The following is a 27,252-nucleotide window of genomic DNA, read 5'->3' on the forward strand; positions in this document are numbered from 1 at the left end:
CACCACTGCCAAAACACATGTAACTGACTACAACAAAACACAGAATCACAGTTTTGTTGCTACTTTAGTTGCTTCTTCACTTGGCATTCAGAGACATACAGGAATAACGGAATATTTCTCTTAAATGTGCCACAAATGTCTTTTAACAATGTTTTGTAGTAACCGAGAGAAGTGTCATCGCAGAAGAAATGGCAGAAGTTCTTCAGACGTTTGTACTATTAGTTTTATAATTCTATAGAAGAACGTTCTTTTAAAATAATCTGTTAGCTAAATAGCCTATATAAGCTAGTTGCAGTGATTTTTACAATGACAATGTACTGCAATCAAATGTATATGCATCGATATGTCTGAGATCATTTGCAGTAGCTGTGTCCTGCTTTTACAGTTGCTAAATTTAAGCAGACTTATATGTACAGGTGCTCACCACTGCCAAAACACATGTAACTGACTACAACAAAACACAGAATCACAGTTATTCAAAAACTTTGCCATTTACCAATGTGTTTTTCAAAACACCTTAAATTTTTTTAATGTTTTAACCTTTATTTATAAAATTTTACAGTCCAAGTGTACATATAAATGCCTCATTCATTCAAGTAAATGCATGGGTAATTTTGCAAAATGTGTTAAATATTTTAAGCAGACTTATATGTACAGGTGCTCACCACTGACAAAACACATGTAACTGACTACAACAAAACACAGAATCACAGTTTTGTTGCTACTTTAGTTGCTTCTTCACTCAACATGTAGAGAGACACAGGAATAACTGATTGTTTCTCTTAACATGCCACAAATTTCTTTTAATTCTATTTAATATTTCTTTTAATAATTCTTTTTTTTCTAGTAATCAAGAGAAGTGCTTTCATCGCTGAAGAAATGGCAGACGTTACTCCAATTGCTTTCATAATAATGAGATGTTTATAGATTTGTCAAGTCATGTTATTTATGTATTATAATCTATATAATTAAAATGCAAGTAAACGTTTTGTCTAGGCAACGTTATTAATTTTACATGAAATATTAATGAACAGTACAGTAGATATAGAAATGCAACTCGGCTAAGTCTGGCGTGCTGCGCAACGGGCCGAGCCCCGCTTGGATGCCGCGGTGTCGGCAAGTTACGGCTGTCGCATCTGGTCCGGTTGATTCGGCCCAGAATCTGAGTCAATTCCCCCTCATTGTTTATTTCAAACCCCTTTCTTTTGTTTTTCTGCAGAACTCAAAAGAAGATACTTTGAAGAATGCTGGTAATCAAAACCAACAGGTTTGTCACGTGTAGACGACATAAAGGAAGTAAATGATTTTCATTTTTGGGTAAACTATCTCTTTAATTAGGATGATACACACTTTAAATTTCAATCATACTGGACACAGCCACTTAATGTGCTAGAATTAAATGGGAAAATAATAATAAGTAAATAGTCTTTCAAACAACATGTGCTTTGATACAATATATATACATTTACTTTCATTCAGTTTGGTGCATTCAGATAGACCTTTAGTAATAGATACTTGTGCATTATTTACTCTTTACAGGTGCAGAAATGAAAGGATCTAATCCTAAAGTATCTATTATTTTTTTTAAATACCATTGTTTTCCGTTGTTGGTGAAGTGTTGTTTTGGTTTCCGATTACCAAGGAGAGGCTACGCAAGGTCCTAAAGATGGCGGCCGCAACAAAAAAGTAACGTGACTGAAACCCATTAATAACAGTTTCGACAGACCTCTAATAATGGTAAGTTTCGTTTTTAGGAAACAGAGAGACTAGGCTATATATTCGCTGCTGGGCTGCTACACTCATTCAACATATCTGGCAGGAACAGAAGCCGACACAAATGCGAGATGGACAACTGGTAAGTAACTGGTAAGAAACGTTTTTAACAGCAACACAGTAGACTAGGTGATATTCTGAGGAAATTTGTGTTTCATTCTGTTAGGAATCAAAGAGGTTTATCAATATAAACGTTGAGGAGAATGGACATATAATCATGAAAACAACAATTCATTTGCTTCTTGTCCTCCGAATATTCATGCTAACGGACTGTTATCAAATATATTCAGGTCTTGTTGGTTTGCGTCTAGGTTGAGGTCTAGATTGAGTGTAAGTTTCGTTTCGCCAATCAGCGTCAACTCAGATGCAGATGCTGCAGGAATCTGAAACTGAGGCGCAAGTCCCGTTCAAACACAGGCGGAGCATATGGCAAGCCGAATTAGTTTTAAAGTGCCCCTATTGTACCATTTCTAATATTGCCTTTCATGCAATGTGTAATGTAGCTGTCTGTGAATGTAAACTATCTGCAAAGTTGTGAAGCTGACAGTGCACGGTAAATAAAGTTATTGTCTCTTTAAAAAAAATAGAATCTATTCATATCAACTAAAGGAGTCGTCAGGAAATTTGAATCCCACTTCTGTGATGGCTGCACGTCACTGGGTAATACATTTGCATAATGCCTGCCTATGTTCTATGTTGTCGGCGCAAACAACTTGACCTGCCCTGAAATAGTGTAGCATTTCTGTGTGTTATAACATCATGTTGAGAAGACAGTGTGTCCTACAATGTGAAAGTAAATTTGTTTTATTTTCACTTCCGAATGATGAGGCTGCAAAGAAAACAACCACAGCACTACAATCCCAATCTTTTTCGTGTTCCCGTCATTTTACTGACGACTGCTTTTCTAATCTCGGGGTGTTCAAGGATTTACAAAACACTTGCTCTTGAAAGATGGATCAATTCTGTGCCCGTTTATTTGGACCAGATTGCTCCACTGAATCACAACGTGTGTAAGTATGATAGATAATAAATGTTTATATTTTCTATTGATCGTTCAAAATACACTTAATTCTTCATAAAACAGGCGTCTAATGCTCAACAAATGCAGAAACGTATAACACTAATACCTGTCGTACTTCGTCGCAGCAGAAGTTTTCACCTTCGCTTGGCATTCTGATACAGTTCCCACAAGTGCACCTAAATAAACTACGGCAATCTAAGTTGACACTTACCACTGAGAAACATCCTGCTCCAGTTGTGCTTGTGAATCAGTGTCTGGTTGATCAACTAGACGTTTCATCATCGGTCTCTGGCTCGAATTTATAAGGTAAAATCGATACCATCTTTTCTCTCTATACATTCTCTCTGGAGCTGTCATTCAGTTATGACAATGGCCGTTTCGTTTCTGACACGCACTGTATGCGGTAGACCAATAACAAATGACTGGGCCATCTGACCAATCAGAGCAGAGTAGGCTCACGGAAAGGAGGGGTTTAGAGAGACTGAATCTTAAGCCCGGCTCACACTGTGCGATTTTGGCCACGATTGGTTGTCTGAGACAAATTTTGGAAATCCTAAAAGATTCCTATAATCCTAGGCTAAAATCTGTTGTCTTTGATCGCTGGTTTGACATGTTCACCGACAGCCGATTAATGGGCGTTGCGATAAATTTTTTCCTTCGATTAAATTCTGGCAGTGTCAGAAGATTTCAGACACTTTCATGCAATGTGACATCTCCTACGACGACCGTCAAACCAAGAACCAATAGGAGCGCTGAACCTGATAATGCAATTAACGCAACAACTTCAAACCACCTCAGTGAAAATGTCGAAACGAATCAGGTGGACAGTACAACAAGAAGAAAAACTTATTGAGTTTATTTATTAAGGGGCAGGATGTTTAAACTCGAATAACAAAATTACCTCAAGTTCGCTCTGTAGAACTGGAAGTCCATAAAGTCCTCTTTTGCCCAGCCATGACTTGCTCCATATACGTCGCCTTTGTTTTTTTTGTTTTTTATTATCAAGGCATGTAATTAAAAAAACGAATGCTACATATTGCTTTTGTTTGCTAGCTACCATTATAGAGAGAGAACGCGGTCACGGATTGATGACGTAAAACTCCGGACAAGTCTTCTTGTGTACGTCCGTTTTTGTCACGTCTTGACTGTCATACAGTCTGACATTATGACAACTGAGCTCCTACAGTGTGACATGGGGATCATGTTCTTATAGTGTGACAAGCAACAATCGCAAAGGACTATTAAAAATCGCACAGTGTGAGCCCAGCTTTAGAACTGCTTCGTACGAATCGTTTACAAATCATTGAGAAATGCAGTGAAATTAAATGTATATTATGAGAAAACAAAAGTGATTTTTGACCTTGCATGCATGTAAACTTTCAGCCTCCCAAAACAATTTTAGGAATTTTAAAAATGGCATAATAAGGGCATTTTAAATACACCCAGCATTGCTCGTTGTAATTGCATTTTTACTAGTAAGAGCTAGTAAGAGCTCTTTAATTCAGTTTTTACTTGTAAACATTACGATTAGAGATCTCTCTATTCCAATTCTTATTAGTCACAATTATATTCAGAGAGCTCTATAATTCAATTCTTACTATTTAGTTAGAATTCGAGAGCTCTACAATTACATTTTTACTAGTCCTATGTCTCCATTGACTTCCATTTGTTTTTAATTACAGAGCTCTACAACTGAATTTTTAACAGTAAGAATTGCCATTAGAGAGCTCTGCAATTAAATTCTTAATTTAATTACACTCAATTAAGTTTTTACAAGTAAAACACATTAAAGATATATTTAACTGCAAAGCTCAGCACAGTGTAAAAAATGAATCATGGGCCTTGTAATTTTCATTAAAAAAATGAAGGTGATAATTAAAAATAGTGTGTATATTTTATTAAAAGAAATTGTGGTTCAGTGTTATATAGAAAATACTGAGAACTTTTCACTAATAAAACCAAAAGATTATGTTTTCCTCATATTTTTTAAGGAAACTTAAGCAGTTTTGAGGCTTGAACTGAGGAACTGATTAAACTGAAAAATTAAGGAAAGAAGGCTGCCTATTTATTTTAATAGAATTAGCTAAATTTTGCTGTTTTATTTTGGCAGTGAATGTTAGTTCCCAGCATGCTTTGCATATGGCTGGATATGGAGAGTAAATATTGAATTCAATTACTCTAATTCAATTACAGAGCTCTCTAATGCAATTGGTAATGACTTATACAGCTCTCTAATGGGTATTGTTACAAGTAACAATTGTATTGAAGAGCTGTCAAACTGAAATGTAACTAGTAAAAATAAAAAAAATACATTAAAAGCTAATTTGGCTTGCCATAGGGAGCACTACTTAATAGAACACAATACTGTGAAATAACATTTTGTTCTCATGGTTCTGGTCTCAGTAATTATAATTTATAACATTTCTTCTTAGGATTTCAGCCTTTATGATGCTATGGCTTATCATTTGTGTCGGTAAGTAGCCAATGACAAAAGTATGCCAACTTTATTATTTATAATAATTTTGCTCTTTATTTCAATGTCAAATAATAATGTGTATTTTATTGAACTTGTCCCTATAGGCTCCTCTCCCCTCTCAGTGGTTGTCTATATGTCATCAAAGGTCAGTCTGCCAGCTGTCCTGCCATGTTCTGTGGCATCACACCTGGAGTCTGATCACACGCCTCACATTCAGTGGCAGACCATAAGCTATTCAGTGTTTGAGCGAATGGGACAGGAGCAGTTTCGGGGGGAGGCTTATAGAGACCGGGCGGATGTCCCAGAGGAACTGCTTGTGAGAGGAAACTGCTCTTTGTTCTTGCAGGATGTCAGATTCAGCGATGCGGCATTTATGAGAGTTACTTGGTGTATGGTGAATCAAATATCAAGAACCGAATTTTCATTCAGAGTGTCCATCTTGCAGTTATTGGTGAGGGCACTTTAACACTAGAACACAGCACTGTTCAAAGTATATCAGAGGCAAAACGTTCATATGTGTGTTTGGAAAATACAAACAATTTATAGCAGTTTTAAAGAAATATTCTGTGTTTGGTACAAGTTAAGCTCAATCGACATCACTTGTATTGTAATAGACTGACAAAAAAAGGTGTAGAAACAATCTTTCATTTAGAAATTGGCAGTAAATTTCACAATCAAAAACATTGAATAAACAATTTTGAAGTAGAAAAACCTGAAACATATTTTCTCGTAAAACATACTCCAATGATCTTTGTTTGATTTACTAAGTATTACAGTGCATATTTATTACCAGGAAAAAAATATTTAGACTTCTTTTTCTTTAATAAAAATAGCAAAAATCTAGGTTAGAGTGAAAAGTGGATTGGAAAAGAATGGAAAGTGAATTGGCATGACAACTTGACACCTAAAATATTTAGTAAAATCTTTTTAGCTCACATAATGCACATTTTAGATGAAGAATTCATTTAAGTTCTTTTATAAAATTATGATCTTCACATTTGTGCTTTTAAATCCTCCAAAATTCGGTCACTTTTACTACCAATGTAAGTGCCTCACCATGACCTCAAGTTTAGCTTTTTTGCAAGTTTCAAAGAAAGCAAAGTTGGATTTTTTTTTTTTTGTAATTGGCATAATTGACATTGTCACAATGCTATTGATTGAGTTTCATTTGTATTGAACCTGGAATATTGCTTTAGCATGCAGTATAAATCATAATCCATATATAATAATATATATAAATATAACATATATATATATATATATATATATAAATAAACTTCGTTTTAATTCATATTTAGAATTAGTTTTTCTTTTTTGTTTTCATTTTAATTTTAGTTAAAGTTTTAGTAATATTGTTGTGTAATTTTTTTTTTAAGTGCAATAAGTTAAATATATGAGAAATGTTGCCTTGGCAACTTGCTGAAATAAAATAAAAAGTGAATAAAAAGTTAAAATATTTTATTTTATTTAAATTAATGTTTATTTTATCTATAATAACTATATAATAACTCGCTTTTAGTTAACTATAATGATTAACTCTAAATTGATGCTTTGTTCCTCTTCCCATGGTAGATCACAAGGCCATCAAATCTGTGAAGATTGGGGCAGACCTGATCCTGGATCTGTACACGCATCAAGCCGAGCAAGTGATTTTTCAAAACAGTAATGAAACCGACTGGACAGTCCTGTGGGAGAAAGATGGAGTAATAAACAAGAAAGGTTATCTGAAAAAGAGAGACAACAAGTTGATTCTCAGGAGGGTTACGGCCAGCAGCGCCGGAACATACACAGTTCTTGACTCAGAGGGTTTGGCTCTCAGCACAGTGAAGGTCAAAGTTACAGGTAGGTAACCTTTGTTGAGTATATTCTTTACACGTTATGTACATTTAGCGGTCACACATGGTTCCTTCGCGGTCAAAAGCCTTGAAATGTAACTTTTTTTTATTAAAATGTAGTAGGTTTTTGCTCAATATATTTTTTAGAGAATTTGATGGTATTAATACAATATTTATGCAATAATTATGATAATTTTTCCCTATTGAAAATAGTAAATTTTTTTCAGAATAATTTTTTTATTATTTTTCAATCAAAGCAGAATTTCATGTTAAAATATTTAAAATCTAATTTTAGAAGGCAGATTAGTGCCATCTGGTGGGAGTTAAAAAAGAAAAACATGTAATACCATGGTGTGACCACTAGATTCCTAAAAGGCTAAAAATTCTCTAGTTGTTCTTTAGACATAAATACTTTTTGCTAATTTTTATTAAGTTGTGGATTTGGATATATATTTAGACATTCTCAAAGACTACTTTATGTCAAGGTTTTTTTTTTTGCTTGAAATGTTATTTTGAAGTGTCAGGTTTTTCATTAATTTTACTACAGTCAAACCTGAACACAGAGAAGGACATTTTGTTACACATAACATCAGAATTAAATAATGTAAAATATATGACAAAAATGATAGGAATGCTTTATCGGAGCTTGATCAGTCTGGGTCTGATCTGATTTCAACCTCTTATTTGAGTTTTCTGTATCAGTTTTGTCGTAATGTTATAGCTACATGAGTGCATCTGTGTGTGTATAATAGTGTGTTGTTTTTGTGTGTGTGTGTGTGTGTGTAAGTGAGTGTGTGTTTGAGTGGGTGTCTGTTTTGTACTCTTGATGTTTTAGAGTGTAACCCCTTCCTTGTTGCTTTTTTACTGCATTGTGACCAGAATATTCTCTGAGTTTTTGTATTTTTTCATATTTCCCATTCATTTCCTATGTCAGTCATTTGTCTTTTTCAAGTCAAGTGTGACTTTTTTTTTGACCCTTCAACATATCCAAATAATTTCCATGATTTCTGTGTTCACATAGCACAGTACAGTGTCACCCCATTCCGATGAAGCAAAAAAATAAAAAAATTCAAAACGTAAAATGTTTTGGTAATTTCTGACCGAAATTGTTAATCTCAGTCTTTTTCTCAATTGTAGAACCTGTGCTCACAAAAGAAACAGAAACTTTGCAAATGCAGTCTGCATCAGGTAAGCTGTACACAAATAATGTAAACGTTACTTGACAAGCTAATGAAAACGTATTTAAACATACCTTGACTGTGAAGGAAGAAATGACTGTTTCCTACAGTTTTGATCTTTATTGTTTTTTCCCCCCACTTTTTTTTTTTGCTTTAGGTAAAGCTACAATGAGTATGCCTCCTCTAAGCCTCATTACTCTTTTCCTCACATTTAATCTAATGCTTCAAATGAATTAAGATTGTTCTGATTTAAACTGTATTTTTAATTTAACTGAACTATTTTTGCCTATATTATGGGACAAGTTAGGTGTAAAACAATTGTGAGAAGCAAGGTGTTTTATATACTGAATTTCATAAGTCTGGTGTTCTCTGGCTTGGCATCTATGAAAGCTCACTAATGTGTGAATACCTGAAACCTGTGTGTGGATACTTTTGTAGTTGTTATTTTACTGTACATTGAATTATCTGAACATTTCAACTATTCTGATAAAGATTGATCAAAAACGAAATATTAAAAAAGAATATTATAAGTGAATTGTTTTATTAGAAATGTACACAAACAATAAAAAGACAGCAGTGTGTAAAAAGGTACTATTTATACCTAAAATAATTAGGCATATGCAGGTTTAAAATAGTAAAGTTAAGACACTTAAGAAATATGATTTAGTAAAACGCTGTATATTATTTATTATGATTGTTATCACAGTAAATATCACTGCTTTCAAAGTAGAGAAGGCTTTTACTGGCAGGAATGTGTGATTGTACGTATATTTGTAAGATGGAAACACGGTTAATATTCTGAAATTTCATCGGTTTTCATTCAGTGATTCGAAGGGTCCTTGGTTTGTCACATTCGGGGCTGTTTGCAGTCCCGTGTTCCACACGTAGGTAAAATGGACCTACCAGCCAATTGAGAGGTGTATTGTTGACCAGGTAGTCCATGACGTTATCCGTGGAATCTCTTATTCTGCTCAGCTGGGATCGACTGCTGGCGAGGACGTCGTTGGACAAATCTCCTAGGGCGGCAGCCTTACTGAAGCTGCTGTAGATCTGGACCCGGACCTGGATGTGCTGAGGGAGACCTTTGAGGCTGGACACCAAGACCAGACATGTGCTCTGGAATTGCTGGCTGAGGTTGTGGGCAATGGTCAATGTGCGTGATTCAATTTGCTGATTGAAAAAAACATTTGCAAAAGAGAAATTGAGAAATACTCAACCATGCAACAGAACTTCACGTCTCTAAAAACAAGAAATTCAGCCTGTATCTTTGAGATAGTTTTCAGTAGGGCTGCATGATATAGTGCAATTGTTAAATCGTCAAGACTGCGATTTAATAAACTAAATAAATTTGCCCACAAAATAAAAATAAAGAAATAAGAAATTAAGATGCAAATATTATTATTGTAATTTTAGAGTAAAAAATATATATTTTAAATATTTTACAGAACAATTGTGTTATTAAAATAATTTTAATATGTTCTTGTTTTGTTTAATAATAATTACTGTTAATTATTGTTTTTAATAACGATTAATAATTATTGTTTGAATAATCACAATCAAATCTAAAATATGAAGAAAACAAATATTGAATTGGCCAGAAACAGTGGGAATGTAGCCTATGAAATCCTTGTTTTTTTAACTATTTTTGGTGTATGTTGACTTTACTTAAATCAGTTTTCACTCATTCATTTAGTAAAAATATGTTCTTGTTTTGTGTAATAATAATTACTGTTAATTATTGTTTTTAATAACGATTAATAATTATTGTTTTAATAATAATCACAATCAAATCTAAAATATGAAGAAAACAAATATTGAATTGGCCAAAAACAGTGGGAATGTAGCCTATGAAATCCTTGTTTTTTTAACTAACTATTTTTGGTGTATGTTGACTTTACTTAAATCAGTTTTCACTCATTCATTTAGTAAATTTCACAAATAATTATAAAGAAATGGCAAGTAACACACTGCATTAAATGTTAAATTTTTAAGTAGAATTAATATTGAATTGGCCAGAAACAGTGGGAATGTAGCCTATGAAATCCTTGTTTTTTTAACTATTTTTGGTGTATGTTGACTTTACTTAAATCAGTTTTCACTCATTCATTTAGTAAATTTCACAAATAATTATAAAGAAATGGCAAGTAACACACTGCATTAAATGTTACATTTTTAAGTAGAATTACTGAAATCGTATTTTCTTGTAAAATTTACTCTAATAATTTTTATTTTATTTATAACGTTTCCTAAATCGTTAAGCCCTAAAAGGATGTTGCCATTAAAAAAGTCGTAAAAAGTCATTTTTCAGCATTTTTAAAAATTATTTTTATTTTGCACAAACCACAACAAAATCACCCCTCTAAAGTAAATAGGTATTCACATCATTCTGGTGAAAATTTGTGTATTTTTTTATTATCACAATATATATAAAAAAATCAAATATTGCAAAGTCATTTTTTTCCCCACTATTGTGCAGCCCTAATTTCCAGTCATGTGATATCTTGGATACCTCAGCCTCATTGTCTGTGACCTCTCATTCTCTTCTTGACTCTTCCAGCCCATCAGCGAATTCAGTTTCTCATGTAGCTTCTGGTTAGACACATCAAAATTATTGCGGGTATAATCAATCTAATAGCAAAAGCATAATAAAAAAACATTACATTAGAAGACAGTATTTTGATAGTTATTATAGATCTCTGAATTAATCTCAGATGAACTTACTAGATCCATGGTGTGGTTCAGCTGAGATATGGACTCTTGGCTGTGTTGAATGGCATAACTAACTTTATCTACAGCCCTCTGGAAAGCCCTGTCCCGGACTTTGCTGGACAGAGACCCCAGCCGCACGTAGTAACTGGGTGCATCACTGTTATTTTCCAATCCTCTGGAGTTCTTCACTTCACTTTCTGAGAGAGATTACGGTCAAGGACAAGCATAGAAACAGTACAAAGAAGCAACTGTTAGATTTGAGAATTTTCCATTGGCGTTTTATAAAGATTAGTGAGGCGTTTAATTTCAGATTGCTATTCAACAATATCTTTGAGATGTGCTTAAATCTGATGTTCCACACATGAATGGGATTCATATTTATTTTCCAGGAAACTAATAATTCCCAGTACTCTTTGATGCTCATAATGGACCATACAGTATGGATATTCTTTCAGTGTAACTTAAAAAGCCATAACTCACAAGAAGCATATCACAAGAATATCACAAGATATGCAGTTCTCAATAGGCTTTTATAGACAATTCAAGGAATAGTAGACCAAAAAAATAATTTGGTAACACCCATGCCATTCCATACAATATTTGAATAATGTCTTCTTGTCCATACAATCAAAGTCAGTGACCAAGAACATTTAAAAAATATATATATATTCCTTTGTGTTCCACAGAAGAAAGTAAGTCATACAAGTTTGAGTAGTGAGCAAATAATCATTTTTGGGTGAACTTGACTATCCTTTTAAGGACTATGGTTGTAAATTGGGCCTTTTATCACAGTATGATCTGACATTGATTTTCTTAGCCAGCAATACCTCAAAACATGCCGCAATTTCATTAAGATTTGATTAGATTCAGGAGCCTGTGATCCATATTATAATTATGGATCCATCAATATTATGTGCCTATTTTGCACAACCAGTTACATTTTTATTAACTCACAAATGCAACCAAAATATAACATGAATATTTCACTTTATTCACGTCACTTTCACTTTAATTGAACTTTCTGAAAATTCCAGTATATATAGCAATTTTATATGCATTTTATACATATTTTTTCGCATTTGAGGAGCTGTTTCACTAGGATATTTGTCACAATAGGGAAGAAAAGACTATTTCATGCTGAATTTAAGCTGAGCAACTTTAAAGGGTTAGTTCACCCAAAAATGAAAATTCTGTCATTAATTACTCACCCTCATGTCGTTTCAAACCCGTAAGACCTTTGTTACGCAGCATACGCTGTTTATGTCCAGCTGATACTCTCCAAAATGGCGCTACAGGGTGATGCGGAGGAGACGAATTGTTGAATAAAGTCATTTTATTTTTCTTTTGCGCACAAAAAGTATTCTCGTAGCTTCGTAAAATTACGGTTGAACCCCTGATGTCACATGGATTATTTTATCGATCTCCTTGCTACGTTTCTGGACTTGGGAACATTTCAGTTGTATTGCTGTCTATGCAGGGTCAGACAGCTCTCAGATTCCATCAAAAATATCTTAATTTGTGTTCCGAAGATGAACGAAGGTCTTACGGGTTTGAAACGACATGAGGGTGAGTAATTAATGACAGAATTTTCATTTTTGGGTGAACTATCCCTTTAAGATGCAGTCTAAATATCAGCAAAATATCCCAGTGCCAGTAAACATGGTCCATCCCTTATCCTCACCTCTATCCTCCTCTGTTTCAGGTAAGTACTGCTCCAGGAGAGTCTCAGATGTGCTCAGTGCTGTCCACGCTGCTGCTCATCAGTTTGACCACCCTGCTCTCCATCACCGTTTGAACTCCACCACTCACCACCGTCGTGGTCTTTTCCATGCCGTCCTGCACTGCTCCTCGTGTTCTGTCTGTCACTTCACTGAGAGTGAAGGAGACAGACTCCTTGGCACCGTTCATAGTACCGCTGACGGCTTCCTTGGCTCCTGTCACTGCCTCTTTGGCAATGGCGATGATCTTAAAGAGAAGAACACCAATAAAACAGTGCTTGGAGAGTGGTGACCATTGAAGCTTAAAGGCACCATGACATCAAAACTGTCTATAGAGTGCTGCAGTGGATTCCCTTTGAGATTTTCCTGTAGGTTTTTATAATGGGGATTTCCAAATCATGAGTAAAACAAGGTCTGTGGTAAATATAAATTGACGATACTTGGGCGTTTTGCTCTACAACATAAATTGTTCACATACATACTGAAATTGCTGATTTTGAAGTAATTATGTTTATTTTTTTAAAAGTATGTTTATAATAAGTAACTACATAAGAATGTTTGAGGTGTGAGTGTGTAGAGTATATGTTGCAGAACAAAAAGTCCAATTATCTTTATATCTACTAACTCATGTATTGAAAAAACCCCATAGGAAAATATTGAGGGAACCCATAGTGAATTAGCCTTCCAGGTTTTGACGTCACGACTGCAGCACAAACGACAACGATCATATGATCCACTCAAATCCAAAATGGACAAATTCAAGTTCCACCCTAGAATTTTTCCTGTTCGAGAAGCTGTTTTCACCAGATATATACATTACAATAGGTAACAGAAGATGATTGCAACTTCCATTTAAATAAAGATATGCGATCTACTGTGGTTTACTAATGTTTTGGGAAGTTAAACCAAAATGCTATAAAAAATATTTAAGCTATAAAAATGGAGCACCTCTAATATTTCAGCAAATTTAAAAGTGCTTGTTAAGAGTTGTTCATGTTCCTTATATTCACTGTAAAGCATCTAAACTTTTAAATTACCTTTAAAAAATGTTGTGTTGGTAAAGCAAGTGGTTATGAAGTAATATGATGATAACTTTGCAGCGCCCCCTGTCGGCTCGGTACCATTAAAGTCAACATGAAATCAAAATTCCTTCCCACCTAATGCTGTTGTGACATTCTCCTGATCAATATCACACTATGCTCGTTCATCCAGAAGAAACTGTTCCCCTGACTGAGCCTGTTTCTCACAAGGGTTTTTTTTTTCATCCAATTCTGTCACCTGATAGAGTTTGGGTTCCTTTCCTATTGGCTTGCTTAGTTGGGGTCAAAAAGACACTTAATATTCAGTAATATCATGGATTTGACAGAACTGACACTATCGGATGAGCACAAAACTTGAACTGCATTGAGCTGAATAATAACACTGTTGTCTTCTGTAGAGCTGCTTTTATAGCTGAATTGAATTTGTTCATTATTCATGTATATATTGCGACATCAACACTGTTTTTAGACTAAATCAAAATTCATCACTTCTCTGATGACAGTTTACGCAATATCTGATCAGACGGCTTGTGTAGGATCGGCAGAGTCTTCTCTATCTTATCCAGTCCTTTGCATGCCAAGTCATTTGCCATAGAGACTACAGAGAGACACAGCAACTTTTGGTAAATACTTATTCTCACTGTAATCAGCCCTGATTTCAAACTGCAAACAACAGTCGGCTTACTCTGAGGCTCTAGCTTGCCAATGATTAGTAAAGCACTGTGAAAAGCAGCTGAGGTTATGGATTTCACACCATTCTCAGCCACCTCACACACAGACTTCAAGTATGGATGGGTGTTCTTGGTGTTGCAGTACACATTTGACACCAAGTCATAGGTGGAAATAACCAAGGGAAGGTGAACTATCCGTTCAACCGCATTCTAGAAAGGAACAGACAGGAATGAACAGATTAATTGACATTCTAACCAACAAACATATATATGTATTTAGAACTATTTTCATAGTATTAATAATTAATATTAAATTTTAAATGAGGATTAAAATGGCATACCTGGTTATTCACAACGTCCACAGAAGCCATGTCACTATAATTATCAGAAAGTCTGCAAAAGATCATTCAAACTGTCATAGCAAATAGAGATTACTTTCTTTCTTCTACTTGTTAATAAAAATGTGTAATCCAGTAAATAACATCTCAGAAAAAAAGAGAGGTTTAAATATCAGCATAAGAATAAAGAAAAAATCGCTACCTGTGGTGCAGTCTGAGGTTGCAAACAAAATTGACGAACTGACTCTTCAGTTGCTCTATTGAGGATTGAGCGCCGGTTCCGGATTTTATAGGAGTCACGACGGCTGATGTAATCCAAAGGTCGGCGATTTCACTGTGTGGCGGTGTTTACAAAGATCATTCAACGGTTAGGCCCAATTTTCTGGTAGCCTACTTCTGTAAAGTTGAAAGCATTCACAGTTTGTGTAGCCGCCTCACGCCTGAAACTTGTGACTTGTGCAGATTTGAAGAATTACTGAAAACAAACATCTGACATAAGCCTATTGCAACAACTTCACGTTTTACTTAATAACTGAGTAATGTAGATGAAAGTTCACACATAGAGTCAGTTCAGGTGAAGTAGGGCAAACAAGTAGGCCTATGACCGTTTGCCCTATCAGGAGTTCATCGTCACAAAGGATTTTGTTATTATGAAATGTTGTCATCTGACATCTTCATTACCAGTGTTGGGGGTAACGCATTACAAGTAACGCGAGTTACGTAATCAGATTACTTTTTTCAAGTAACTAGTAAAGTAACGCATTACTTTTTAAGTGAAGAGTTACTTTTTCAAATAAGTAACGCAGTTACTTTTTTCCCATTTATAGATTGAAAGCTCTCCTGTGCCCATGTTGAGAGAAATCGGGAGTAAGATGTTACGTTAGTTCTAGAATAAATGTGAACATGCTTTAATTCATCTCACTCACAGAAAAAAAAAATCACATTGTTTTCCTCAAAATGAATAAAAACAGTTAAAAGCAACTCAGAATATGACGCAAAGCTGCAATAATTAAATATGTTAAATAATACAAATATCCTTTATGTATTTAATCCCATTCTATGTAATGCAATATTGTAATGCATTACTTTTAAAAGTAACTTTCCCCAACACTGATCATCACATGGACGTACCGATTCACTCAACTCAAGATGCTATGATTCCCAATACTGATTTCCCGATACGAGTTTTTATTTATTTATTTATTTTTTAACAAAATAAGATTTAAGACAAATTATAAATGAAAAGATGTCCTTTTATTATTGTTTGGACAAAATACTAAATTCTTACTTCATACAAACAAACTAAGGCTTTGTCTGTGCTCTTTCCATTCAGTTAGAGGCAACCAATGTATTTTAATCAAGATCCAAAGATGCGGCAGGCCTACATGCAGCATGAGCAGAACAAATTAGATTGTAGAATTTCGAAATTTGAAGCAAAAACAATGGTCTGACTTTAACTTTGTGAAATTATACTAAATAAAACATCTGAACGAGACAAAAACAGCTGACTGAATGAGACGCAGATTCACTCTCTGACAGCAGGTGGCGCTCATGGAACAGCAGCGATACAGCGTTTCCTTGGTTACCGCTGTCAACAAAACAGTGCTGAACGGCTCCGTGTGCTTCATAAACGAACTGTTCAAAAAGGATTTTTGGATCGATTCATTGAAAAGAACCGACTCAAAAGAATGATTCGCACAAAGGAACACTACGGAGCTGAACGCGGTTCAGTAATGTGATTTTCTGTTTCAAGAAGGAACATGCACATGCAGCTGGTATATATCATATTTTCAATTAATTTGGCCCACGAGTTAACTTTTAAAGACTACAGCAGAATTATAGTTAATAGGATATAAGCTACATATTTTTCTCTCCTGAATTAGCCCTTTTTGATAAGATATGTATTGTGCTCAAGAAGGCCTAGCCTATATTATTTTGTACACTTTAGCAAGAAGGTCGTACCTGGAATTTACTGTTATACGTGGTATATGTTGTAAATAGGCCTACAAATATCTAGAAATAGGTGTGTCATGTAAGTGATGTAGCGTTGTATAACCACTAGATGTTGCTAAATTAAAAGAAATGAAATTCTCTTGATAACATTTTTAGACGCTTTTTTTTAGGTATCCTGCTAGCTAGACTGAGGTTGGTTGCCACAATTTTTATTCTTTGAAGAATATCTAGCTCCCTGGGCGCCGCAGCAACATGGCTGCCCACTGCTCCGGGTGTGTGTTCATGGTGTGTGTGTGTGTGTGTGTGTGTGGGTGTGGGTGTGTTCACTACTCACTGTTGTGTGTGTGCACTTGGATGGGTTAAATGCAGAGCACAAATTCTGAGTATGGGTCACCATATTTGACCACTTCACTTTCTTTTTCAAATACAAAGAGAATAGAAGTGAGATCTTGTAAGTCAGAAGTCAAGAGAGAAATAACGTACAATAGCATCATTCTAAGTTTAGCATTTGCCTATGATTACTAGGTCACAAGTGATATCTCCAAGATCATAAAATCTGCTTAAAGACATAGTTCACCCAAAAATGAACATTTTGTCATCTTTTACTCACCCTCAAGTGGAATTATGAAATGAAAGTATGAATTTCTTTCATCTGTTGAACACAAAAGAAGATATTTTGAAGAATGTTGGTAAACAGTTGCCGGTAGCCATTGACTTCCAGTATGGAAAAAAAAAAAATTAAAAATACTATGGAAGCCAATGGCTACCATCTTCAACTATTTGGTTTATAAGTAAATGATGATAAAAAATTTCATTTTTGGGTGAACTATCCATTTAACTTCAAAATGGAACAAAGTTCAAGATAGATATGGGCCTTGCTTGGGATAAGGTCAAGTGTGACGGGGTTTATTACTATTATTATTATTGAGGATAACACAAGGCCCCTTGCTGTGTTTCAGTTCTCTAAAAAAATCACATGTAAGTAAATAACACCGTGTTAAGGTGAAACAGACTTTTACATCTGCACACACACACACACACACACACACACACACACACACACACACACACACATACAAAACCCTTATGTGTAACTTTTTGTCACTTAAAAGTTTTCGAAGTGACTATTTTATTGTACTTTTTTGTACTTTATTATACTTTTTAAAAAACGTTTAGTTACATTTTGTTGTTTCATCATTAATTATTTAGTTTTGTAATTGTTTTACTGTTAAGAGTTTGCTAAAAGTATGCTATTTAATGCTAAATAAAATGTAACAAAAAAAATCAAATGAATCAACCCTGAGAAATATTCACTGTAGTAAACCGTGTGAATCAGAATAACTGTTTTGAAGGGCGGGAGCTAATGGTTTTCCTCCAGTCAGTGCGTTTAAGCGCAGGGAGGAGCCTTTGACAGTCTCCGCTTTGGGGTCGAGTTGATTTCTATAGTATATCGCGCGAACTGACGCTGCTGCTTCGCTTACAGATCTGCGCAGAGCCGCATGTTTTGCACGCTCAAGCGCAGGCAGCGGAGAGCGCTGGAATGATATTCATGCGCGGTGGACGTAGAAAATGACCTTTTGTGATAACGACGATGGCTTGGAATTTTCGTGCTCATCGCCAGAGTCAATCTCTTTTTACTACACTCTATTTATGTTGATTTAAGAAGTCTCCGTCGCTCGCGCAGTTTGGATTTTCTTTCCAGAATGGACCGCGTCAAGAGTTCAATGCAGCAAGTCCCCAACCCGATTCCCAAAGTGCTCAGCCGTCGCACTGGCGGTGCCAACAGTTTGGAAGTTGAAAAGGAAAACTTCGAGCGTAGTCAGGTAAGGAACTGTAAACACCACAGGGCAAGTTTTTTCATGTAGCCAGTGCATCACCAACGAGCTCATTGTATGGCAAGCCCTGTTTTAGGCTATCTATTTCAACAGTGACTAGCCTAGTCGTTAGATACTAGCCTAGTACTTATTCCTTTGCTACTAGTGGTAAAGTTACCATTTTACAATTAGCTAACACTTCTTATATCAGTAGTCACAACTGCATTTTTAGTAGTTTATAGTTCAATTAAAATATTACAAGTTAGCTATTTTAAACTATTTTACTCATACATTTTTAAATATATTATAACGTCTTTTTTATGTGTCCGATCAGGCTACTAGGAATAGGAAGTAGACTATACTAGTAGGAAATAGGTATCAGAAACAATTGGAATACAAAGCTGTTGAACGTGAATAATTCAAATCTCACTCACATACCTTGATTGAATTCAGTTAGAAAATTTGCCATTTGTTACGAGTATAAAACTGAATAACGACTAGTATAGGAGTTTTTACTAGTGAGTGACTACTAATATACTAGTAGCTACATAATTGTCAATTTTGGAATAAGTACTGTAACAAAAAGATTTTTCAAAATTTGTAAATAAAACCCATTGGATTATGTTTTACAGGAAAATGGGAAAAATATATATTCTTTCTGCTTCAAAATTTTAAGTTTAATTCAACGTGTTACGTGGCATTTCTTTGTAATTATTTGTGAAATTAAGTAGCAATTTCTGAGTAAAAATGGTTTTAAAGTAAATCCTACACCTTTTTATTTTTCAGTGTAATGGTATCTAATAAATACTGATGAAATTGAAAAAGTTATTAGTCACTAGTGGACTGTTACTTCTAATTTTGTATTTTAAACTAAATATTAGGGATGTAACGATTCACTCAACTCACGATTCGATTCACAATTTTGATTTCTCGATTCGATTCACGATTATTGTAATTTTTTTTTACAAAATTAGATTTAAGACAAATTATAAATTAAATGTGTCCTTTTATTATTGCTTGGACAAAATGCTGCACATTTCTTTGTGAAATTGAAATATAATAATATAATAATATACTAATATAGCACTTGCATATTACTGCTCTTTTGTTGCGGCTCGCGGTTAATCGTTACATCCCTACTAAATATTAGCAACACAAAATTATTAAAGGAATACATGTTAAACAGTTTGCCATATCTTTAAAAAACCTCTCACTCAAACAAACCATGGAACGAAGTAGGTAGACAAAGACCATTATTTGTTTTTAATTTAATGTATTAGTAAAATGTGAAGCTATTGGAAGTGTTTTCTCACTTTGAGTTCAAAAATCAGAGCTGATCCCATAGTGCTTACCTGATAGGGTGCACCATTTTTGTCATCAAATTTCCTTAAGATCTGCACTTCGTTTGGTGCCTGAAGCACCTACTAATGTGTGTTTTCGAAACCATAAAATGATTTTTTTATTTGCACCGTAAAAGCTGTCATGTTTACAGTACAATAACTGAATGCCTGTTAAATTCAGCTTTCAGTTCAGTGAACCTTTAACCATATCACACCTTCATTTTATCAGTCCACAGTCTAGTGTCATCGATTCAGGACGGAGCAAAGTTCTACCTGGTACTCTCTCAGCATAGGTTAATATTGATAGTGGTTTTCAAAAGTGCCATGAAGAGTTCAATTGCATGCTGACATTTTTCATAATATGACATTAATGTGCATTATCAAAGGTTTAACTCATTAATACAAGACTGTTTCATAACCAGAAGGATCCTTTGTGACTTAGTCTTGTGTTTCCAAACTGATGACCATGTATCGAGCAGATCTAAAAGCTCAGAGATGCAACACTAAAACCAGTGGACTGAGTTTGATGGTCATGCATTCTGATTCTTGGTGTATTTCCATGTGTCTTCAGTCTTTTAGAGAAGAATAAATAATATCTTGTTTATTGTGACCTTTTTAAAGTGCACATGCATTGAATTATGCAGTCAGTATCTGGGTGCTTGATGCTGAAAGTGTGTAACTTGTGAAGTATAGAGAAATACATTCTCATTGTTCATGCACAGATCTTCTCACTTCTCTGGGGGTCTTTCCCCTCCCCATCCAGACACAGCCATCAGCAAAAGTAGGTCACATGAATGAAGCTGCAGCCGACTGCCCTACTGCTGGGTTTCATAGTGTTTGAAAACAGCATGACCTCGTTCTTGCCGAGATTTATTGAGGTAGACATTGTGGCGGCAACTAAAATTCGCTTAATTTCTGGTTTGATAGCAATGTCAGCAATTTGCAGCATCATGTTTGACTCAAGTGTGCAATATTCAGTCCTCCTGTTTACAACTAGGACAGTGACATGGATTAGCGAGACTCATGTGACGCATGCGCTCTTGAACTCCTTTAGGACCTATCACTGGGTCAGACTCAAACGTGAGTCTTCCTGTTTTTAGAATTGATTTTATCAATTAGGTTTTTAATTTAACCAAAAACACTGAGTGCTAAAGTTGAACTATAAAGCCTAAAATGAACGTTCACATCTAAAAATAACACTTCAAACAGCACAAACTGATCAGGTCTCAGAAGGAAATGCTATTGTGAGCAGTCCTTATCAGCTAGTTTGCCTGGAGGAAGTCTGATCCCATAATATCCCGTCTCTTTTCTGCCCTTGGAATGCTATGTTTCGATTAATAGGCCTTCTGTGGTGTGAGTTCAGTCTGTTTTAAATGACAGGATGTTAGTGTGTTGCTCTGTAATGACGTGAGCATGGTTTGCCTTGTGGCTGGGCGTTAGAAGACTAGTGTCTACTTAACTTGAGTTTTATATGGAGGAAATCTAAGCAGGGAACCTTTGTTGTGGTCGGAGTCTAGCAGAGGGACATCCGACCAGCCTCGGAATTCACACAAATGAAATAACATGTTAAGCGAGTGTTGCCAGTAGGGCTGCACGATTAATCGAATGCGATTGTCATGCGCATTTTGATAGTAATGCCGGTTCTGTAATCAGCAGAAAATTATCATCACGGGCTTTCAGATGGCATCGCAGCTTCTGTCGAATCACGATCGCGATCTCGATTCCATTTCGATTTATCGTGCAGCCCTAGTTGCCAGAATAAGTCATCTGCAAATCAGTCTGAAGCACTGTAAACATCCCGCAGAACGTTTCGTATCGGGCAAAGTTCAAGATAGTCAATATGAAAGTAAAACTGGCCCCATTTAGTTTGTTCACTGGTGCATGTTTTTCCAAATAAAATCGTTCTATCAAAATATAGTAATTTGCTTTCTTTTGTTTACACATTTTTTTTTAAAGCAAACTTTCATTCAGGTTTGCCTCCATTTTTGAATGTAACATTCAGGTTTTTTTTTTCCCCATCCAAATGAAAGCTTGATGGTTTAATATTAGTGCCCGGGGAGCAGTTGGGGGTTTGGTGCCTTGCTCAAGGCGGGTCTCACCTCAGTCGTGGTATTGAGGGTGGAAGTGAGCGCTGGCCATTCACTCCCCCCGCCTAATCCCTGCCTGTATCGAGACTCGAACCGTTTCTCATAGTGCTCATCTATGTCAAAATGTTTGAGATGACCAGTCAAATCAATGTAGGCAGGCTTTACTGTTCACAGAGGCTGCTGAGAACAAATTTCAGTGCAACACTTGACACTCATAAAGTGTGAGATAAGATATAATTAGCTAATCTAAACTTTTTCCCCTAATCGTGAAGCACTAAACTAATTAATTCACATTTCCCATCTTACATTTTTAAAAGCCAAATACGAAATATCCTGTTTCACTTGGAAATATATCACATCAGCAAAGTCAAATGAGTTGTGAAAAAAGGTTTCACGTTGACTCTAAGGCAGCCATCTTCATTTGCATTTTTTCAGGTCTCAAATTTTTCATTACTTTAAAGGATTAGTTCACCAAATAAAAATTTGCTGAAAATCAACTCACCCATAGGCCATCCAAGATGTAGATGAGTTTGTTTCTTCTTCGGAACTGAATTGGATAAATTTAGCATTACATCACTTGCTCGCCAATGGATCCTCTGCAGTGAATGGGTGCCACATAACTCCAGTCCATTAATTAACATCTTGTGAAGCAAAAAGTTGCATGTTTGTAAGAAACAAATCCATCATTACGGTGCTTCTGTCATCCGTAATAACACTTCCTCTAGTGAAAAAGTCCATCCACTGTTGTTCTCTCACATAAAAGTCAACTGACATATTTGCTTAAAACTGTTTTAGACTGTTTTCACTGGTAAACAGTGCTTATTTCTCTCCTGAATCAGACAAGATGACTTTTACTGAGAAAGCAATATTATGGATAGACAACATATTTTAACCGGAAGCAATGGTTTGAAGTTAAAAACCCCTTAATGATTTTTGTTTCTTACAAACATGCAGCTTTTCACTTCACAAGATGTTAATTGATAGACTGGAGTCGTGTGGATTACTTGTGGATTATTGTGATGTTTTTATCAGCTGTTTGGACTCTCATTCTGACTGCACCCATTCACTGCAGAGGATCCATTGGTGAGCAAGTGATGTAATGCTAAATTTCTCCAAATTTGTTCAGATGAACAAACAAACTCGTTTACAGCTTGGATGGCCTGAAGGTGAGTAAATTATAAGATCATTTTAATTTTTTTGAGTGAACTAGCCTATTCCTTTTATGCTAATTTAGGTCAGTCACTGTTTGTCCCATTATATCTCCTCGTCCTCCTCGTTATATCAAACTACCCTACTTTAAAGCAGTTAAGTTTATGACCCTGCATCTCTTGTGCTTGTGTTCCTTCCTGTGCTGGTACCGTGCCCATGGAGGAATTCTTGGGAGGGGCCTAATCTTGCCCCTCTCTGTTTTTCCAGGACTCTCCCACATAGAGCCAGACAATCTCGTAATCTCGCCTCCCTCTAAGCAGCCAATCTCCACTTTCAGCATGTCACTTTCTCTATCTACAGTAGTTTCAATATCCTACCAGCCTTTTTTTGCGGTCCAGAGGGCGAGGAGGGTTTGTTGGGGTCATTGAGAGCAGGAGGGCATGTATGAAAAGCCCTGAGACAGCAGAACACACGAGCCCTGGCCTGTGGCCTCTGTTCGCTCGCTGTGGATTAAAAATCCTATGCAGTTTGGCGGGCCGCCAGATGTCTGTGCCAGAAACAGTGTTCGGGTCATACTGCTATCAAACAGACCATTAATGCATTACTGCAGGGAATGTGGTCATATTAGATGCAGATTGTTGGTTATTATTCTAGTTTTGTGACAATTTATTATTTTTTTTTCACATAGCCTAACATTAAATATGACCGCTTTATGATGAACTCCTTAGTATAAAGGCACATATGTATTTTAATGTATTCAGGCCCATTTATACTGTATGAGAAAAATAGTAAGCATAATAGTTATTAAATTAAATCAATGAATTATTTGGAAAAGATATCTTTTCACTTAATAAAGTAAATTACTTTTACAAAGTAAATAAGAAAAGTAAGAATAAATAATATAAAAGACAATTATAAATATTGTTCCAAAGCAGTGGTGTCATATTTGTGCTAACTATTGATCCAGCTAAACAGTAAGGAAAAAATAAAATTTTGTATGTATATAAGATGTTGACATCCTATTTTGGTGACTGCATCAAATTCAATTTACAAAAGTGATTTTATATACATGGAAAGCATATTAAATGCAAATGTTTTTAATGTTTTAATAACTGCTTCAATGTTTAATGTCTGCTTTAATGCTTCTAATCACTTTGAAAATATGGGTGAAATAATTTTCCATCGTCATTGAGCGTAACAGATATATTTATGTAAAAATGGAACAACATACTTATTCTGAAAGAATAATGATCATTATAAATATTATTATATTTTAAATGACTAAAACATCTTGCTGACAAATGGGTAAAACCTAGTGGTTTAAAGGATAGTGGCAAAGATTGGTAAAGATTTAAAATTAAATATAATTTTACATTTAGTTTTTGTGGGCTGCACTGTGATATTTAAATAGTCTTTTAATGTCATCTAATGATTCTTGTTCTAAATATACTTGGCAAGATTTTTTGGTATACAAACTATTGTTACACTGAATTTTCAATGTATGATATCATTATCATTATATAATTATTATTGCTCAGACAAAAATGAAATGGGAGACATTCTAATGCATGAAAAAAATTAAAGCTATATTAAACTTTTATTGTGTTTATGCTTCACCTGACATACGTACATGTGTGTGTGTTTTCTTAGGGGCCGTTCACACAGAATGCGTTTTTCCATTCCAATGTGCTACTTTTCCATTGTTTTTCTATGTAAACGTGCTAAACGGACATGTATGACTGTTCCGCTTGCGTCTGTTGCGCTTGCGTCTTTTGCAGCATCTCGCACATGATCGCCACGTTTTTAAGACGCCGTTTCAAGTTAAACAAATTTCTATTTTTACATGTAGCGCCGCTCATCAATGTCAGATCCAAAACAGTGGACCAATCAGAAGACCCTGGAGGCAGGGCAAGCTTTGCAAGCTTTTGTTTACAGTAGCAAGTTGGCATGGCATCTTTTATTTGATGGCATCATGGCAGAAGAGGCATTCTGTAATGCATTTTAATTGCTATTTTTAGCTCTAAAATAATTCAGCAACTAGAAATGGCTTTTTGTGAAGTCTTTGAGAAGTCATAAAAAATCCTTGCCGGTCAAAAGATGTAAGAGTCCTGTGGGTAGTAGAAAAGGTCACAGTTATACAGTGATGGTTGACAGAGCGTGCTCAGATCCACTGTAACTTTATTATTTTTGTTCATTATCTAAAGTGGGCAGCAAACTTGTTTGTCATTAACTGGCGAGTGTAAGCCTGTAGTTTCCCAGGCTTGTGGTCAGTGTGAGCTGGACAGACATGGTGTGTGGGCAGTGACTCATTGGCAGTCACACTACAATGCCGTCTCTCTGGGTGGAATATGCTTGACCAATGAAGCACAGCAGTGTAAACTGTCCCGATGGGCCTACCACATTGTACCAGGAAGTGATTGCCCTTTAAAGAGCACGCTTTGTTTGGAGAACCCCCCCCACCGCTACCACATTTTTCCTCCATGAGTGATTTGGGTGGCATAGTTTATGTAAACATTACTGGTATCATGATCAACTGATCTTGTGCCCTTTTTTGGGCGTCTGTCTAAACAGTTGTTTTTTTGCAGTAGATTTTATATCTGAGATTTATGTAAGTAAGAGAACCGCATATCTGAGAATATAATATAAATGTATATAAGCATAAAATATGGATATACACTACCATTCAAAACTTTGGGGTTGGTAAGATTTTTTCATATTTTTGAAAGAAGTCTCTTCTGCTCACCAAGGCTGCATTTATTCAATCGAAAATACAGCAAAAACAGTAATATTGTGAAATATTACAATTTCAAATAACTGTTTTCTATTTTAATATATTTTAAAATGTAATTTATTCCTGTGATGCAAAGCTGAATTTTCAGCATCATCACTCCAGTCTTCAGTGTCACATGATCCTTCAGAAATCATTCTAATCTGCTGATTTGCTGCTCAAGAAACATTTCTTGTTATTATCAATGTTGAAAACAGTTGCGCTGCTTAATATTTTTGTGGAAACATTTTGTGAGATTTATTTCAGGATTCTTTAATGAATAGAAAGTTCAAAGGAACGGCATTAATTAAATGCCTTTACTGTCACAATATATCCTTGAATATGAAAGTATTCTTTTCTTTAAAAAAAAAAGCTTACTAACCTCAAACTTTTGAATGGTAGTGTATGATAGTGGAAACATCGGTGTTGTATTCTGATGTGTTTTGTATTGTTTTACATGTACATTTCTTAAACATTAAATTATTATTTAATTCAATTTCAATTCAGTTTAATATAAAAGAGCCATGGAAACATTAGATCCTGTGCTATGATCATAAATAAAATAAACAAAACTGCATTGCATTTAGTTTATACAGAATTTACATTTACAGTTATTGTCATTTATAAAATATACAGAGCACAGCATAAATGAGTACACCCCCTCTAAAACTTAACAAATTCAGCAATTACTCTTTACTTAGAAGACATGTTAGGGTTCTTTGGAGATATAATGTTCCAACAAGCCTGCTTGATCAATTACCAAAGAAGAATGCCAAAATTATTCAGCAAAATAAGATTTTCTTATCAAAGTGATAAAATGTTGTGTTGCAAAAATGAGTACACCCTCCTGAAAGTTACTAAATAAAAAAAAAATAAAAAAAGTGTATAGGTTTAAGGCTATTTTTGATCAACAGGTAAGTATATTGAACCAAAACTTTTAAAGGGGTCATATGATGCTGCTAAAAAGAACATTATTTTGTGTATTTGGTGTAATGAAATGTGTTTATGCGGTTTAAGGTTAAAAAACTTCCAGGGCCCATATTTACAAAATAGAGACTTCTGGGAATCCATACTTTGGTCTCAAGAGACCAAGTCAGTCATTTCGGATCCAAAAGCATCCAAAATGTTCTGGTGTTGCTAGAGGAGGAGTACAGTGAGAAGTGCTTGAGTGCTGAAGGTGTGAGGGAGTTGTGCTTCAATGCTGGCATGAATTCACACACTACTGTGTGACGTAATACAAAAACCTTAAACTGAAGATGCTACCCTCTTCTCATTCCCTGCATTATTGGGCATTTTTTCAGCATGACAATGAATATATTCATTATCCCAAGGTGAAAATCCTTCAGTGGACATGTATTTCACTCAATCTTAACACTCTTGAGC

General features: G+C 35.2%; 1 protein-coding gene and 2 pseudogenes across 2 annotated transcripts in view; 2 read left to right on the forward strand and 1 right to left on the reverse strand.

Moving 5' to 3' along the window:
* Positions 1-1,210: 1,210 nt before the first annotated feature.
* LOC107659932 (uncharacterized) lies at positions 1,211-8,741 on the forward strand (annotated as a pseudogene).
* Positions 8,742-8,802: 61 nt separating this feature from the next.
* Positions 8,803-15,192, reverse strand: LOC107659931 (perilipin-2-like; annotated as a pseudogene).
* Positions 15,193-18,129: 2,937 nt separating this feature from the next.
* The window catches only part of hip1 (huntingtin interacting protein 1), a 50,335-nt gene continuing 41,212 nt past the window's right edge, over positions 18,130-27,252 (forward strand). For both annotated transcript variants that reach the window (XM_016449043.1, XM_016449045.1), the window contains exon 1: positions 18,130-18,535. In XM_016449043.1, the coding sequence (XP_016304529.1) occupies positions 18,416-18,535 (120 nt within the window). In that variant the 5' untranslated portion in view covers positions 18,130-18,415. The remainder of the gene's footprint in view (positions 18,536-27,252) is intronic.

The sequence above is a fragment of the Sinocyclocheilus anshuiensis genome, unplaced genomic scaffold (genome assembly GCF_001515605.1).
Source record: "Sinocyclocheilus anshuiensis isolate Anshui unplaced genomic scaffold, SAMN03320099.WGS_v1.1 scaffold1241, whole genome shotgun sequence".
Lineage (NCBI taxonomy): Eukaryota > Metazoa > Chordata > Actinopteri > Cypriniformes > Cyprinidae > Sinocyclocheilus > Sinocyclocheilus anshuiensis.